General features: G+C 50.0%; 1 protein-coding gene across 4 annotated transcripts; it reads left to right on the top strand.

Annotated features, from left to right (window-relative positions):
- Positions 1 to 1,844: 1,844 nt before the first annotated feature.
- Positions 1,845 to 17,902, top strand: ptpn3 (protein tyrosine phosphatase non-receptor type 3). 4 transcript variants are annotated; one of them, XM_061675276.1, is made up of 26 exons: positions 1,845 to 1,966; positions 3,781 to 3,896; positions 5,258 to 5,392; positions 5,499 to 5,541; positions 5,664 to 5,745; positions 6,233 to 6,277; positions 6,373 to 6,425; positions 7,374 to 7,491; positions 7,581 to 7,668; positions 7,779 to 7,867; positions 7,960 to 8,023; positions 8,379 to 8,581; positions 8,657 to 8,782; positions 8,878 to 9,039; positions 9,793 to 9,871; positions 9,949 to 10,023; positions 10,107 to 10,163; positions 10,522 to 10,678; positions 10,773 to 10,948; positions 11,463 to 11,553; positions 11,660 to 11,721; positions 11,796 to 11,942; positions 13,363 to 13,491; positions 16,406 to 16,551; positions 16,624 to 16,759; positions 17,350 to 17,902. In XM_061675276.1, the coding sequence occupies exons 2-26, from the start codon at positions 3,828 to 3,830 to the stop codon at positions 17,422 to 17,424; spliced, it is 2,607 nt and encodes an 868-aa protein (XP_061531260.1). In that variant the 5' UTR covers positions 1,845 to 1,966; positions 3,781 to 3,827; the 3' UTR covers positions 17,425 to 17,902. The 4 variants fall into 4 exon arrangements, 2 of the variants coding, with proteins under 2 accessions (XP_061531260.1, XP_061531259.1); XM_061675275.1 differs by having other exon boundaries at positions 8,379 to 8,782; XR_009768475.1 differs by lacking the exons at positions 16,406 to 16,551; positions 16,624 to 16,759; positions 17,350 to 17,902 and adding an exon at positions 12,561 to 12,785 and having other exon boundaries at positions 8,379 to 8,782; positions 13,363 to 13,446.
- The last annotated feature ends 375 nt before the right edge of the window (positions 17,903 to 18,277 follow it).

Genomic DNA, 18,277 nt, shown 5'->3' with positions numbered 1-18,277 from the left:
AGTGGCAATAATTGACTGTGTTCTAAAATGCCAGACTCAACTTTGCCACCATATTGTTATTGTTATGGTTTTAACCGTATGACGTCATTCTCGTCGTTCCATTCGACGTAACCGGAAGTTGATTCCCTGCGCCGAAAAATGACACAAGCCAACCTGATTTTGGCGCAGGTCGGCGCCACGCGGACCAAATGTGTCCAACAAATCATCCGGGCTGCTCTCAAAAGCACTTTGAGCTCCTTTTCACAGACCTCCGGCCCAGATGGCCGGCAGTGCTGCGTTCACTGACCCTCGGAGCTTTGCCGACTCCGTGATAAAAGGTCAGCGCGGGAGGTGAGTGTCCATATTTTCATTGACATATACTGTATAACAAATTCAACCCAAATGATTTGTTTGATATGTTTGATACAGAAGATGGTTCTGCTTTAGAAGAATAGCTCCTTCATTGCGCGTGCACTCGAGCCCATTTCCCGATCTTGTGTCATCGTTGTGAATTCCCCCCAACAAATGAAATGATCATTCATGCCCACTGGCAAACAGTACAAATAATACTCTTAATCGGGCTCCACCAGTGGCCCTTGGCTGTTTTACCGAAACTCAAGAGAGCAGAATCGAAGGTCCAGTGCAGACTAAATATGGTGAATAGGTCATGACCTCGAGTGAGGGCATTTGACAACTGCGGACGAGTCCTCTCGTCTCACGCCGAACAATCCGCTGGACGTGTGTGCGTCATTACTGGGCCACGCTGAGATTTAGGACCGACCGGAACTGCTTCAGCATTTACACTTGTTTACACTTACACTTGTTCAATCGTCCTTGTAAATCTTCCCCTTTTTGTGACCACGCGCGATCGTACGATGAATGAAAATAGCGTGAGGTGCTATTTCGGGTCCGGCAGAGCGAGTGAGGAAAGTCTTTAGTTTTCCCTCCAAATGTTTCCCGTTGGTTTGAGGTCACGGAGCGGGACTAGGCCGCTCCGTGACCTCAATACGCTTCGTCTTGAGCCGCTCCTCTGGGGCCCGGGCACAATTTTTGGGGGTGCGTGTCGTGCCACAACACACGTTTCGTGACCCGTCTTCAGGGTTCTTGATGAGGAGAGGACATTTTCCAGTCCGTGGCTCCGTTCCATGCGATGCAGAAAAACATCTGGAATCATAATACTGTATTTTCCCCCACGGCCATGCTGTTCTTTGGCTCCGACTCATGTTTTCATCCTCCAAACACTTTGGCTATCTGACCACGGTACTTTGTCCCAAGTCTCGATCGACTGTAGATGTTCAGTGGCCAAGTGAAGTCTTTCTGAAGAGGATTCGGCTCCGCTGTGGCAGCGAAGTGAGCGCGGAGTAGAGAAAGCCGATCGCCCCCGACGGCCCCGGTCGCCGTGACAAAGGCCCAAAGTGTCGCCGGCTAGCTTCGGGCACGCGGAAGAATTCTGCACGGCAGGTTACGTATGGAACAGTCATAATGTTGTATAACGTTCACACGGCAAATTTTGTGGAGTTGACATTTTGCTATTTTTCCTTTTGTATCATTCATATGGGACTTCTGGCTAAGAGCTTTATCAATTGTAATTCCTTAATGGGCCAGCTAAACGAACAGAGAAGAAAAGATAAAAACACTTCAAAAAAGTTTAAAAAAAAAAAAAAGTTAAGAAACTTCATTTCACTTAAAAACGTAATTAATTTTTAATTTATTTGTTGTTTTATATATATATATATAGTACCAGAAAGTGTGTCGAAACGTGCACCACGGCTATTTATTGCTTGCGTGCGCGCGCCCGTCCGGCAGCGTGACGTCCAGCTCTGGGCGGCGGGAGCGCGCGTCGCGAAGGGGCGGGGCTACTCGCAATCAGGGCAGCCGGTGATGAGAAGTGTCCCGGATATTCGCCTTCCTCCTCCGCTTGGGTCGTCGGACTCCGCCGCCGCCGCCGCTGCCGCCGCTCACTCGCCTCTGAAGCGGGACGACGGAGGTAGACGTGACTTTTTCCTCTTCTCTGTCCCGCCTCCCTTCCTCCCAAGAAAAGTTTCATGTCGGCCGAGTTGCAGCACAAGTTGACTCGTTTCTTCGTGTTTAGGGCGTGTAGTCAGCCGCGCTCACGCGCACGCTCGCACGCGCGCGCAGGCTGTCAACAGGTTCCGCGTTCGGTTCAAAGTACGCAGAGGTCACCGGCCTCGATGTGGACCACAACATACTGTCGTTGTGGCTACTTTTTTTTTTTTAGAGAGAAGCCCCCCGTTGGCTCTGTTCTGTGTCTGTACTCTTGTCGACGAGTCCACATCGGGTTCGGGCGTGCTGCTGAATCCCAAGCGTTTTAAACCCCCACATGATTATTTGACATTCGAATAAGACATCTCAGGGCACTTCATTATGCTCCATGATGTGCATTCTGCCATCTTGCGGAAGAGCATTGCATTGCCCTGCCTGTCATTATACGTCACTGCCATAGATTGTATACATATAATACATTAGTTGTTGCAAATAAATACTTTTGGGGAAGTGACCTGGCGATCTCTCATTGCGCACCAATGAGCGTGTCCCAGTCAACAAATCGCATCGAGATGCTGACCGGCACGTAGATGCCGATTATCCCGGTTATAAAACGTTGACTTGTAAGTAAGCCTGTGAGAGGCTTACAACGGGCCATCGAGTAGAGCTCGGCTCGGTTTTAATACATTCCAAGTATGTCGCCGTGTTCAAACATTAACTGGGAACACTGTGGGCGCTTGTGCGTGCGTGTGTTTTTAAAGTGCGATTCATTAATCGTTTACCTGGAAGCCAAGACAGGACCGGGCACACTCGCATGCATGCCGGGACATTCCTCCAGCACCCTTTACGAGTGCCAGTGAATACATCCGAAGTGTACGTGTGCAGCCTGCAACTCCTAAAAAAAATGGGTGCGTTGGAGCTCGGGGGGGGGGGGGGGGGGGGGGGGGGGGGATGTTTGACATTCTTCTCATTCAGCCATCTTTGCGAGAGGCGACGAGACGCAAAGCGTGAGGCGAGCCCCACGACGCTACATTTAACGGTCAACGCTGGAGTTACAAAATGCAGTCATCCATCGTTCATGGCGGGTTCGGGTTAGGGTTGCATTCCTTGTAATATCTGTTTTCATTTTACAGTTGTAATGTTTGAGGCTAGGAAGTAGAGGTGCGACAATTAATCCATGACCAAATGAATCGACAACTATTTTCATACTCGATGAATCGTTTTCGAGCCATTGTTTCACTTAATTTAACTTGTCCAAATTCTCGGGATTTCAGCCTCTGAACCGTAAATCTTCTCGCATTTCTGTCGTCTTCCCTGAAAGCGGACTTATTATCCTCGTGTTTAAGCAAAATAAGACCGTTGCAAACATCTGCTTTCACGTTTCAGCCTATTTTCTGGCACACGTTTCAAACCAGGAACTGAATCGTAATCAGTTTATGTTTGCGCATTTTCTGCACTGTCAATTTGAAATAATGTCCCGGTTTTCAATAAATGAATGAAAAGGAAAAAATGATCCGCTGTACCCTCCAAATCGTGTGATTTGGCGAATTATGCGCAACATGAATATGAACAATAATCCGCAACGCACCGAATCTGTGATCTCGCGAGGCAACACTGCATTTCCGTAACAGTTCCTCCAGCGTTTTATTTGTTTGCGGTGTCCTCTCGCCGACCGCATGTGGCCCGCGAGCCGTAGGTCCGCCACCGCCCGCAGTCGCTCCTTTGCATTCGCGACGCTGGCAGACGACGGCCTCGGGAGCGCGCCGCTCACGTTTGTTGTCGTGTCGTGTGTTCCAGGTCCGTGACCAGCCTGAGGGGCCGGTGTGGTTACCGCGGTAACAGACATGCCAAATCCGGACCTGCTCTGCCTAGTTCAGCTGCTGGACGGCACCATCGAGACCTTCCGAGTAAACGTACGACACGCGCCGAGAGGCGCAGTTTCCTGCCCGTGTGTATGAAGAGATTGTATGTTGCCGCTATGTCACCGCGCTCTGCTAACGGTCGGCGTGTCCGAGCGCGACGCCCCCCCCCCCCCCATTGATCCACATCTCCTGTTCACCGGTGACCTTGGTGTCAAGGAGACGTTCACCCCTTGCGGTTGTTACACTCGCGAGGCTTTTGCGTCATCAGCGCATCGTGTCAAACATTTAGATGCAAATGTGCGCGTCCAGTTTGCTCCAAGGCAATCACAGTGTTGCACTCTCAGGCGACATTTTTTTGTCTGAATATTAAAAATGCAACATAAGATCCCTCAGTCACATGATACATCGGAGTAAAAAAGTCTTGGTACGCACTTCGATATTGAAAGAGCGCCTTTGCTGAGATGGCAGTCATGGCTGCGATGAAGGTATACCGACTAAAACATGGGATATTTTGCGTCCTAACTGTAGCCGAGTAAGTACTGCGTTACCTCAAATGGTTGCCTCTGCCCTAACTTGGCAACATACCTCAATTCATCGCTGGGTGCCGCCATCCAATTGAATCAATCGATTCCCCACCTCGAAGAGGTTCAAAAAAACATTTGAGTGTCGCGAGGTGTCTTTATTTACCTTGAGACTATTATGACTCATGGCAGCATTTGTCCGCAGCAGATGTCGTTACCGCAATACGCGTGGCATCTGTAAAGCTGAAGTTTCCAGTGGAGTTTAGAGAAATTGCAGTCGTATGTAGTGCAAAGACGGGGACGAGCCAGTCACACCGATGAGCAATTGCGGGAATGTAGCATGCATGTTTTTGGAATGTGGGAGAAAACCCGGATAGCAAATGCAAACTTCGCACTGGAAGGCCGCAGCCAAGATTCGAACCCTCAACCTCGCAATTGTGATGCGATCGTGCTAACCGCTCGCCTGCCACGGCTATTGCATAAGAGACAAAAGAAGGCACACCTGCCGCCAGTGACCTGAAGCCGAAGGAATTGCTTCGTTTTGTTTTGCCAAATGCAAAAGAGTGAAACTTATCACGTTAAAAGGTGAAAATGATCACCTCCCCCGCCCCTGGTGTGACCGCAATACAGTCCTTGTGTGGTGATCTTGCAAAATCTTTCCTGACATAATGAGAGAAAGATCGGAGGAAAACAAAGGAAAGAGCTTCGGGTAGGACAACGAGGTCTTTGTACCGCACGTGGCATTTAAAACAAGTGTTTATCTTTCCACACAGAATATTGTCACTGTAGTTTGGCCGCAAATCAAAAACACGGATCCTTGCAACACGGCGGATTGTGTATTTACTGCGACGGGCGCGTTGGCGGGGCGCGCCTGACGTCATCTGTTTTCAGAAGCAAGATGAAGGTGCGGTTCTGTTGGACCGAGTGTGCGACCACCTGGACCTGCAGGAGAGGCAGCTCTTCAGTCTGCAGATCAAAGAGTCCGGCACGGCCGTCGCCTCCGTCGCAGCCGACGCGCACTCGCCTGTGAGCGCCCGGGCACGTTGCACTCGCTCATTTGCCGTTTTACCACAGGGTGTGCTTGCATGAATCCCCTCTAAGACTTTATGTGTGATGAATTTCTTTCTCTTAGAGATGGTTGGAGCCTGAGAGACCCTTGAAGAAGCAGCTAAAAGGTGGCTACCAGGCAATTCGCTGGCAATTTTCTCCCGTTCCAAAGTACATTTGGATATTTACGTCAGACGCCGCGCAGGCGATTGAGCTGACTGCGGATTTAAGATTTGACATTTCTCTGCAGGTGTCGCGTGTCCCTTTTATCTAAACTTCCGGGTGCGCTTCTTCATTTCCGATCCCAACTCTCTGCAGTGTGAACAGACGAGGTGCTCTAATATTTTTTTTGCTCGAGTTCATTTTGTTTTGTATTCGGTCGTTGCAACATTTCGGTACGCCTGCGCAATCTTGTGAAATCCAGTCGAAGAACTGCTTTATTAGAGAGAACATGGCTCACTTTGGGATTATCTGAAAATGTTTACGATCGTGGTCGTCGTAGCAGTAGCGTAGAACGTTTTACGTTCTTAGTCGACTAAAATGTGAAAACACCGGCAAACATGATGCGCTACAGTTTGACCCCTCGATAATAAACGTTGCGGAATCTCTCTGACCCACATTATCTTTATAAAAGCGATATTTTGGATACAGCACTGGTATCTTTCAAGATTGTGCAGGTGTACTAAGAAGTATTTGTTAAGCAGCTACATGGTGAGCAATGACAAAGTGTTTCTTTCGTATGATTTCATTTGCCCCCCCCCCCCCCCCAAAATCGATGCATTTCCCTGTGCTAAAGTCTCTTTTATTCGACCCCCGCAGGAACCTTTACTTCCTCCAGATCTGGACTGACATTAAAGAGGGCAGGTCGGTGCGCACGACGAGCCCGAACGCACGCGACATCGCCCCGGCCCGTTTGCGTACACTTTCATAGCTGTTCCATTGTGTCACGCCGATTGCAGGTTGCAGTGCCCGCTGAGTTCGGCCGTCGTGCTGGCCTCTTACGCCGTCCAGTGTAAGTCTCCCGGGGCGACCGCCGGTGAATGACTTCAGAACAACCGCGTGAATCATCGCGCGCTGTTGAACGTGCTCTCGAGTTCTCTGCAAAAGTATTGGGACACCAGCGGATTAGGAGAATCATACGGAACTTTGCAGTGTAGACACGCCTCTCTCCCTCTCTCTCTTCTATAAGATTTGTGGGTTTTTTCTGTGGGAATTCTGGTCCGTTTATCAAAGCAACATCTTTTATGGCTCTTGCTCGATGCGCGCGAGGAACAAATGGACGCTCCTCGAACTATTCCACAAAGTCCGAAGCGTAAAATTGTCCAAAGTGTCTTTTGGAAAGACTTAAAGAAGGCATTTAAGAACATGAAGAAAGCGAGTTCGGCTTTCGTCGCTCATTAGGCCACGCCCCTTAAAGGCGCACCGATACTACAGTATTGTGGTCACTCGATTGACACTTTGTTGCAGTCTTAAAGCAAACGTAATTCCCTCCATCTTGAAAATGTCATCAATATTTGAAATGCATTCATCCGTCGTAGGTTTTCCTTGTTTGACCTCCTTGCGATTTGCCCCCGCCCCCCAGGCAGCACGATCCGAAATTGATATTTATCGTCGTAGGAAAAATGTCCTGGCGGCAGAGCCCCGACATATGGGCAAACAAAATTAATTGGAAACTCTGTCGGGAATTCCTGGCAAAAAAAGGTAACAACTACGAGCAAGACCGAAATAGGTGGAAATGATTTGTCACGGACGCGGTTTCATCTCAAGTATTTGTTTATACAAGCCATTAAAAAGTACGTTTTCCGCGGCATGTCGCCTTTAAGATGAATTTGCTAGCAAAGGGGTGAAGCGCACCCTGCGATTTGATTGAATAATCAAGAGGTGTGTCCCAAGACGTTTGCCAATATAGCGCACCGGCGTCATCCTGCCATGACCGCTTCTCCTCCTCTTTGACCCCCAGCCGAGCTGGGGGACCACGGTCCGTCCCGGCAAAGCGGTTACTTGTCAAAGTGCCACTTCATCCCTGAGCAGGACGAGAACTTTGCATCCAAAGTGGAGGAGCTGCATCCCAAGCACAAGTATAATGCGGTTCATGGCATCCGTTCGGAACCCTCGCTGCGCTCCGTCGTCACTCGATTGACGCGCGTGTCGTCGTGTGCCCTTGCAGCGGTCTGACGAAAAGTGAGGCAGAGCTGTGTTTCCTCAACACGGCCCGGACGCTGGAGCTGTACGGCGTGGAGCCGCACGCCGCCCTGGTATCACGGCCTCCCGCGTTTATAGCGCCACTCGTGCGCCGCTTTCCTTTCCTGGCCGACATTTCGTTGACACGCTCGCTTCTCTCTCTCTCTCTCTCTCTCGCTTTCAGGACACCAACAATGCCCCTCTCACGGTGGGCTTGGCATCAAGCGGCGTTGCGATATTCTGTAATATGATTTGCTCCAGTTTCTTCCCCTGGTGAGTGAGCGATCGCCGCGTTGATCGCAATGTCGTTGGCCTTTTTCTCTTTTACGCTCAAGTTCACAGCGAAGGATGTTGCTCCCATGCAGGGGAAACATTATCAAGATTTCATTAAAGAGGAAGCGCTTCTTCATCCATCTCAAGCGCAAACATGTGAGTCATTTCTTGCTGTGAATCGCTAAAGTGATCCAAAAGTCCAAGGCCACCAAAACGAGTTGCTTCAGCGACACTATAATGACCTCGCCGTGTAACTAGAATGCCAGTGAGACCTCATCCAGGGCCAAACTGTTTACGTCGGCGGAAGCGTTTGTTGGTTAGCAGGCTAATTCCTGCTTGTTGACGCAATATAAACCGATGAAGAGTGCCGTGACGCGGTACCGGCGCCGTAGCGTTGGAACATTTGTACAATCGATACGGAAACTGGCACGGGCGCGTCCCTCATATTCTATCCTGGCGCTACGTTCAACAACGGGGATGACGTGACCTCGATGCAATCGCTGTTCCGCAGGGGGAGACCCAGGACTGCGTGGTGTCGCTGGTTCTGCCGTGCTCCAAGACCTGCAAGAACCTGTGGCGCTCCTGTGTGGATCACCACTCCTTCTTCAGCTGCAGCCGCAGCGCCGGGAGCCCCAAACACAACAAAAGCAACGTTCATTCCTACAGGCGGCTGATTACTCAGCACCTGGGCCTGGCAAACAGTAAAAACGAAAGGTGCCCCCATAGTGTATCGTATGTATTTCTGTCGGAAATACCGAAATATTACAGATCTTGTCGACATCTTTGTAGCGGTCCGGTTTGCCAGCGTGTAGTGGGCGGGATGGTGTGGAACCCGGTCCTGCGCCGGTCCATTTCGTCAGAATATTTGGAAACAAAGAGTCTGCCGTCTAGATCGCCCCCCAGCACGCCCAACTGGTATGAGCGCCGGCCAGTCTAGAGTCCCAAGTCTCATCTGACAGAATTTTCTAGAATCATCATCCTCCTCCTCCTGTTTTTTGTCCGCGCGACAGGCGCAGTCCTCGCGTTCGCCACGGCGTCCGCAAAGTGCGCCCGTCGTCCATGGAGCTGAGCGGCGAGCAGAAAGACGCGTCCGAGGGCGAAGACGTCTTCTACACGTACAGGGCGTCCGTCGGCGGCAGCAAGGGCAGCGAGGGGGACGCGTCGCTGCATCAGTGCGTGCTTCATCTCGGTCTCGTCTTGACGAGCGGCTTTCACGCCGAATCGCTGACTCAGTTTGTAGACTTGAATTTTTGGATGAGCTCCTCAAAGTTTCAAGTGCTCGAATTCACCCTCCTCGCAACAGATCGCCGTTGGTTTGTGTTGTGTTTTTTTTTTGTTTTCATTTGCACATCCCACCCTCGCGAGTTTTTTTTGAATGCAAAACGTCATATTTTTGTCTGTTCATAACCTGTTTTTCAACATTTAGAACAGTTACACGCTCACTTGACTCGCTGTCAGAATGCATGTGACGATCTCTTAGGGTGGCGCGTTTGTACTTATTTCTTTTTTCTCTCAAAAGCTTAAATTCATCTTGAGCGCATCCCATGTAACAGCGGCCTCCGTCTCAAAGCCCCCGTAAACCGCTCCACGCCTCCGTTCTTTCCGCTCAGGGGGGGAAAAAAAACAAAAACAAAACTGAACCGGTGGTGCCTTTCAGGTGGCCGAGTTACCTTAACGATAGCAACAGTCGAGTTTGGTTCACATGGGCATGCGCCATCGTAAGCCTGCGCTTTGGACCCTATTTGATGAAATAAGGTACACGCATAACCGCGTTGTCACCACAAAAAGGCTTCGTGAACGAACCCGCCCGTAAAAGTGACTTGATGCTTTTGGTTATGGACCGCACATGACAATCCTCTTGAACGAACATGTAAGGTGATATGATTTATGAGGGCCCTCACTCTTATCGCAATGCGTCACCAAAGGTTGGACGAGATCCCGTTGCAAGCCGACGACGGCGCAGCAGAAGAGGACGGCGTCAGCGGCTCCGTCTACAGTAACAAGGTACTTGCTTAATGGCCATTGCGTACGGCACAGCGGCGTTTTTGTGTGCTGATCGTGAGCGTTTGTTGATCCGGCAGGCCCTCGGCGAGGGCGACCTGCTGCTGATACGCATTGCCCCCGATCGCGAGGGCAAGTTTGGCTTCAACGTTAAAGTGAGTGCAAGACCGTCACGTGTCCTCTCGTGGCGGCTGTCGTGCGTTTGCCGCTCCATTCTTGCTGTTTGATTTCCCCTCAGGGCGGGGTGGATCAGAAGATGGCTCTCGCCGTATCCCACGTTAAACCCGACTCTCCGGTAAGACGCGAGCACGCTGCCGTTCTCTCTCTGGCCAGCAGGGAGGGAATTTGGCGGAATCTCTCGACTCTAAAAGAGTTGAGTGACATGTTCCTATTGTCCCGCTGTCGTCGTTGTTCATTTTATTAGCATATCGCCAAATGCAAATGTTATCCTGTGATTGACTGGGGATCTTGCCTTCCAAGTGGCAACCCGCAGAACGTTGTGGGAATCAAATGGAATACTGTATATTAACATGAATAAAGCGGACGTTCGCAGGTGAAGGAGTTTCTACACTTGCAACTTATTGCAAGGTCGTTGAGGCCACGCCGGGCGGATCGGAGCTATTTACTGTTTAGTGACGCTGACTCGTCTTTAGGCCGGTCGATGTGAGCCCAAACTGCTGGAGGGTGACCAGGTGGTGCTCATCAACGGTCGAGACATTTCTGAACACACGCACGACCAGGTGGTCATGTTCATACGGGCCAGCAGAGAGTCGCACTCCCGGGAGCTGGCCCTGCTCGTCAAACGCAAAGGTCCGCTCGCCGACGGCAGATAAGACAAATGGCAGATAAGCGCCGAGGCCGAGTCTCACGGCCGCGGCCGCCCTCGGGTGACCTTGCGTTCCAGGTCCCGGCCGAGCGGCGGCGCTCCTGCTGCCGTCCCCGGCCCTCGCCCTCGCCGCTCCGTCCCGGGGAGACGCGCCGCCGTCTCCCGGCCGCTCGGGGCGGGTCGCCACGCTGGACGAATCCATGCGACTGTTGGAGAGAGGAATTCAGTCAGGGACGCTGTGCTTCCATTTCGAGGTATGTGAGTTACAGAGCGCTTGACGGATGTTCAAAAGCGCGTTTGTACTTCATACCCGGGGTTGCATGACATCAAATAATGTGGTTTTTTTTTTTTTTTAAGTGGACGCTAATATGAAGGTCACAGGACGAGGGAATGCTTTGATGAATATAGATTATGGCAAGGCATTGAATATCTCATTCATTGAGTTTACGCGGAACGTGCGCATCGTCATATAAAGTTATTTGATCCAAAACTCTTTTGAGGAGGTGAATCCGCGGGTGCGGAGCCGCAAGCTCGCGGGGGTTCACCGTATTGTTGACTCGTCTGTGCAGCCTCTAATTCGTACACTGCAGTAAAACGGGTTTGTCATTCTTGGCAGGATTGAGCGTTTCCCTTTCCGTCATGTGGAGTACCTTAATTAGCCTTTTGAGTACTAACCCTTTTTGGTTGGCAGATGCTGGCCCTAATGTTCACTAGCCCAACATTGTTCGTGTACGTGTGTTCACCCGTTTGCATTCTTATGATTCCCAGAATTTATACAGGAGGAAGCCCGGCTTGTCGCTAAGCTGCGCTCGGCTTCCCAAGAACATGGACAAGAATCGCTACCGGGACATTTTACCCTGTGAGTGCTTCCTGTCGAACTTTGAACCACTCGTCGCTGGCGTCGAGATTTTAGTCGTCGAGGTGCGCGGATATGCTCGAGTGCTCATGTCCTAGTCCGCTTGCAGATGACGCAACCAGAGTCGCCCTCCAGGGCCAGGACGACTACATCAACGCCAGCCACATCGCGGTGCGCGTCACAGCCGTGGATTTACCTCTCGCGTGCAAGTATGTCCCGCGCTAAAGTGTGCGTTTGTTTCTTAGGTGGAACCTCCGGTGTCTGGGGTGTGTTTACGTTATGTTGCAGCTCAGGGTCCACTGCCGCAGACCTGCGCTCACTTTTGGCAAACTGTTTGGGAGCAGCAGTCGCACACCGTCGTCATGCTTACAACTCTGACGGAGCGGGGAAGGGTACGAGTACGACTCCGCCTCCCTCGACACCTTCGTGCCGCAAACGCACACGTTTGCTCCGGGATGACACCGCACATGCGGACGTGGTGTAGTTCCGCTTTTATGAGATGCGCGATGACTGCACGGGTCATGAAAAGGCTCAATTGTGATTTTTGCCCTATGCGAATGAAAAGGAAGAATCATTATTACCGTAACGTCTCATGTGTAATGTGCATGTTTCCCCCCCAAATGATTATACATAGCTATAAGGAAAATGAAAAGAATTCTTTCACATTGTATAATGTATAGCGGTACCTAGGGGTTGTGGAAAAAGATGTACTTTCAGTCCAATATGATATGTAATGTCTAATGTTACAAAATGTGAATTGTGAGTGCATGCCCACGTAGCAGAATATTCATATGAAAAACCTAATTCATACGGATAATACTTTGTTGTGAGTATATGCGTTATACATGGGTACGAGAGTTTGGGGGATTTTTGGGGTCGATGTCGGGGGTGCGCATAATATTTGAGACCGTATTATACATGAGCAATTACGGTATAACATGTAATTTGTCCCCACGCTATCACATTGGTCCACTTTTATAACGGAGCGCTTTTCTTTTTGAACCTTTCAGGCCACTGTACTTCTCGCTTGTGCGTCACTTCCTCATTGTGACCACCCATTCAGTCCACGCTAGGAGCCAGCTGCAGCTTTCACCCGACAGTCTAAAAAAAAAAAAAACATGAAGAAAATCTTGTTGCTTGAATGAACTTTTTTTTTTTTTTTTTTTTTTTGTGGAATTAAACTACTACATTATGGACTGTACATCCATAATGTGGAAACACAAACACAATCTGAGGTAGGAAACTAAGCATGTACCTCAAAGTGCAATATTCAGTGCAAAACATTGAAACATGATTGATGTTTTCTGTAAGTACTGGCACCATTCCTCACACTGGCAATTTAGTTAGTGAAAAGATTATGGCAGCCCAGAATTCATCGCTTTGTTTTTAACTACAGCACCGTCGTCGAACATCAAGCTACACGTTGCTCTTTACTCGCATTTTGTTCCTGTCCGTCTTGTCACGAGCGTGTGTGTTCGCTACTTGTCGGGCTAAGCTTGGTACTGTATAGCGCGGCGTCATTATCAAGGTCTTGAACAAACAAAGTGCGCTCCCTCGCAGCTCGCCTGTTGCTTGGTAACCTCAAACGCTCATTAATTGTTCGTTTTTCGGCTCTTCGTCAAGTGCCTTGACATTTTCCCGTCTTGAGGCTCGCGCGCGTTGACAATCGCTTCGCACCCTGCTCCTGAAGAATCCCCACCGGTCCGTGGTCCGCAAACGTACAGTTACAGTTAGATTTCAAGAGCGAGGAGATGGTCTCGCGACTGACGCCTCGAGTAACGTCATTTGCCGCTCGCTGTGATGCATTTGCAGACCAAGTGCCACCAGTACTGGCCGCATCCGCCGGAAGGCAAGGATTACGGACACGTGCGGGTGACGTGTCACTCGGAGGAGTGCAACCTGGCCTACGTGACGCGGCGGTTCACCCTCGCGCACACTCAGGTACAGCAGGAGAACCTTACTGTCCTCACTTCACAATGAGTATTTTTGTTCAAATCTATTACACGACAGCAACAATTGAAAGATAGGGTACAGGACCTATTCGACAGCTTTTCTCACCAATTAGCTTTCATTTGCCGAATATTAGTAGGAAAAGAAAAAGAAGAATTTGCGTGAAGTCGAGTTTTTAGGGCAAATGACGGCGTGAGAAACATTGCAATTTGGATGCGTCAACATCTCCGGAATTCAGCCCGTCCAAGCCATTGAGCGATATTTTGAACTGAAACTTGTCAGCCAATCGGAGAAGGGTTTCCCCGAAACGTTCTTTCTTGAGAAAGAATTCATTTGTACTGCTTTACTCCAATTTGAAGGCGTTTTTGGGGCAGATCCTCAATAGGCGATCCCACACATACTACGACTGAGGACCACAATAGAAATAAGACCTCGGGCTCTCTGTTTTTACTGGACGGGAAGTACAAACGTGCTCGTTTCAAATCAAATCCAACACAAAAGCCTTCCCCCAAACCCAATTTTTTTTTCCGGCACAAAAAAAAAAACCAACCTCCATTTCTCTGGAACCCATCATCCGATTTTCACAATTCTTGCTGCGTTGTACTCGGGTGGATGTCGCCGTTACAACCGAACTCGGCATTTTGACAGACGTCTTGTCACGTTGCTACTTATAGCGTATGTTATCAAAAATAATCAAGTCCTAACCTAAAGGTCATGGCCAGTAACATTTTTGTCAGTTGCCCGTTCCGCCCCCTCCCCCTCTTCTGTCAATCAACGCACTCCCGTTACGTCGTGCCCTCCATCGCGTTCTTTACGCTCTTAAGCCAGGAGCGCTCGCTGCAGTTGTCTACGTCTCGAAGCAGCAGCCGTGCTCTTACAAATGTTGCCATGGTTACAGGTGGTCGGGCGGCGGATGAATTTCTAAGGCAGATTCAACTTGGGCTGAACTTTGGGTGCGGCACGCGCTTTTAATGTATACCCGCCAGCCAATCGGGGGGGGGGAAACCGAGGCGCTGCTGAAGTAGTGTTCCCCGATTTGAATCCGAAACGGGTGGAATAGAAGTCACAATATCACAGCATGATAATGATATTTATGTAATTCATCCGGGACGTGTAGCGGCAGTGACACATGTTAAATGAGACACCTAAAGGTCACGGTGCATTTTGCTTTCATGCTAGGAAACAAAAGGGGGTCGGGGGGGTGGGCTATTCGCTTGACTGCCAGGCGCCACCAAATCCCCCGCGCTGGCCCTTTAACGCCGACTTCCATAGCCGCACGAGCGAATTGCGACAGCCGACGCGGCGCTAGTTTTCTGCGACGCGTGCCGCTTCGGCGCCATATGTCCCGTCTCCGCGGGAAGTTACCGGCAGCCAACACGTGCTCATTTCCGTGTAGGCGGGCCGCTGTGTGCGTACACAGGTGAGCGAGTGCGACATCCAAATGCGGGCGGGCTTACATGGCGCACACTCGTCACCGTCAAATTGGTCATTTTCATATCACTTGATCGATAACGCTAAAGATGGGGCCCACTGAATTTCCTTTGCAAAATCAATGAATCTTACTCATGAGTGTTTCAATTATTGGCAGTTGTTCTGCATTAAAAGGTCAATTGTTTCCAAGAAGAAGAAGAAAAAACAAACAAATTCTCAAGTTGTCATAAAATTTGGGGCTTCATCAGATTTTTCTCCTTTCGCTCAAGTTGACTTTTCCAAGAAAAGTAACGCGAACGCATCGCGGCGTCGAAAGTTGCGCGTCTTTGCCGTTATTACGATTGTATAGCGGCAAGAGCGTGAAATGGGCGTAGCGGGTAGTTCGGATCATTTATGCACATGCGCCTGTCGCGCTTGAAGGGCAACACGTGGAAATTGTGCAACGCGCGGCATTTTTATGAAGCTGTTTACGTGGTTACCGTTACGCACGTTCTGTCTTTACCGTTATAAAAAGATGTGCATTTCAACGGGCCGCTGCCATTTGCTCTGTCAACACTGCTCTGACATTTACGCACAGAACAATTGCTAAATTAGATACTTTTGTTTGTCCCCCCATTTGTCTTTACCGTTATCGACCAAATTATATGAAAACGCCCCGTATAATGTGATGAGAATTTTCCGCATGAACACCCCGAGTGAAGCTGCCAATGCTCAAGGAGGCATGAAGTATGAACGCGCGCACACGCATGCGCAAATGCGCCCGTGTGGGGCCATCTGTTACCCTGGCGCTCGCCGTTAATCCCCGCATGGCGTCGCAGGCCGCATGGCTGTTTTAAACCCCCCAAAAATACAAAATAATAATCGACTCAGCTCTTCTGCGCTCCTCTCTCAATAATCTCCACCTGTTTTCCTGCTTTCATCCCATCGTCGTCACCCGCCCTTTCTGATCTCGCCTCGGGATCCCGACGCTCTGTTTTCCTGCACGGCAGCCATCTTTCTTTTTTGTCTCCTCACACACCAAACAGAGTCACTGTGTCGAAGCCTGCAGTGCCAGCTCTTTTCTGGTTTATTAATGACACTAAACAAGTTTGTATGTGTGTTTTTTTTTGTTTTTTGTTTTGTTTTTGTTTGTTACCAAACTAACTCAGAAGGTTGCGAACGCATTTCAATGGAATATATTGTTTCCGTTCGATGAGAGACGAGGCGTTGGACGTTCAAACTTTGCGCAATTCCAACCTCCGTACTGCGAGGCCGACGTGCCTCCGCGCCAAATTTGATTGCACGCCGTTTCTTTGTATAGCCGCTTTCCAAATCTCTTCAAGGCCAAATTTTAAAAAAAAACGAAAAACAAAACGTTCTCGGAGCCGTCTGTAGGTGGTGCGCTCTCGTCGAATGTCGCGACAGAGGTCGTGCGCTTCTTCTTGAAGATCGTTAGCGCCAGCCGCTAACGATCTTTTTGTGCGCGCCGACTCAGCGGGGCGAAGAGCGTGCGGTCACGCACCTGCAGTACGTGGCGTGGCCCGACCACGGCGTACCCGACGACCCCTCCGACTTCCTGCTGTTCGTCGGCTCGGCGCGGGAGAGGAGGCGAGCCCGAGAGCCTCTCGTGGTGCACTGCAGGTAACGCGCGCCTCCGCTAACCGAACGCACGGCCCTCCGCCGTATCACTCCGGTCCGGCGCTTCTCTTCCAGCGCCGGGATCGGACGGACGGGCGTTCTGATCACCATGGAGACGGCGCTGACGCTGCTGGATCGGGGGCTGCCGGTGTTCCCGCTGGACATTGTCAAAACACTGAGAGATCAGCGAGCCATGATGATTCAGACCACGGTACACTGGAGCAAACATCATCCATTCCAGGAACATCTGTTGAAATCAGGGATCACCTCTTCCAGAATGCCGTCGGGAAAGTGAAACAAAATCCCAGTTTTCATAGAATTCCACACTGTCCACTTTGAAAACCTCCAGTTCAAGTCAATGTGAAAAGTGGCGCGTTGTTCCCATTGCAAATTTCAACAGTTCAGCACATTCGGAAGGAACATCTTTACAACTATTTAGCCCCCAAATTCCACATTTTTCCACAATAGAAGACCCCAATTTAAGAGACATTTTACATAACTCTCACATTTGTTTTAGTGATGCAAACCATTCCAATTTGAAAATATTCAGCCCGTTCACGACATTTCAAACCATTCCGACTTCGAAATCTCCAAGTCCCGCAGGGCATCTCGGGATTGATTCCCATCCGTATCGCGCCGCCTCTCATCAAGTCTCATGTTCAACGTTTCAATTATTGACACCGCATTTAAGATCAGCTTCAGCTTTTTGCCATTCGCGTGCAACCTCTACAGAAATTGCGTTGCTTTGCGATGTTGACCAGTTACCCCCCCGTCTCAGACTTCTCTTTTGGTCTGTTCCAGTGTCAGTTCCAGTTTGTGTGCGAGGCCATCCTGCGAGTCTACAAGGAGAAGCGAGGGGGCTCTGCGGCCCCGTAGCCCAAATCAGAACGAGCACCAGAGGAAATTGAGCCTCGTAACTTCCACCCGAGCGACTCCCACCGAGGGGCCGACGAGCACCGCGAGAGACGAACCTCTGTTGCGCCTGCGGTGTCGCGACGCGGTCCGGATGAGAATGACGTCGCGTCCGAACGCAGCCGGATGCGAGCACTGTAGCTGAGATCAAATTGGACCATTTGAATTTTAAACTCGTCCGCCTTAACGCTCTGCCTACGGCGCCGACCGACCTTGAATGCGACGCACGAAACGAATCGAGGCCGCTGAGCTCAGGAACAAGTTAGCCTCGTCTGCAGGACGGCGGCGTGATTGTTGTAATGTGTGCTTTGTGTGTTTAAAAGGCCTTTTAGTAGAGGAGCACAAGCGTGTGTACTACACAAAATACTGCGTTGGGGTGCTGCGGTGTTGCTGCCACTTTTCAATTAAATTATTCTCACCATGAAATAAACACTGATTTGTACACCCTTGGTCTGCTTTATTAGGATCCTCCTCCAAATAAGTCGGCCGTCCGCCAGCATCTTAATAAACTTGAATGCAGTCTTTCATTGATGCTGAGTGCACATGACAGTTGAGGTTACGAGTTTGCTTACAACCTGCCGTTGGCCGGCTGCCACCAAAGTCAGGGGAAAAAAAAAAAAAAAAAAAAAAGTGCTGCTTTCTATCACTGATATAATTCCAAGTTTAATGAACACACGGTGCGCGACTGGTTAGAGGGTCCGCGTCACAGTTCTGAGGACCGGGGATAGCAAAATCGACAGTCTACGTAACAACTAATAACAAAGGAGGTGAAGGGAAGCTACAGTGGATATAAAACGTCTATACAAACCTGTTCAAA

The sequence above is a fragment of the Phycodurus eques genome, chromosome 4 (genome assembly GCF_024500275.1).
Source record: "Phycodurus eques isolate BA_2022a chromosome 4, UOR_Pequ_1.1, whole genome shotgun sequence".
In the NCBI taxonomy this organism is placed as follows: Eukaryota; Metazoa; Chordata; class Actinopteri; order Syngnathiformes; family Syngnathidae; genus Phycodurus; species Phycodurus eques.
This window is presented reverse-complemented; position numbering and strand designations above follow the sequence as displayed.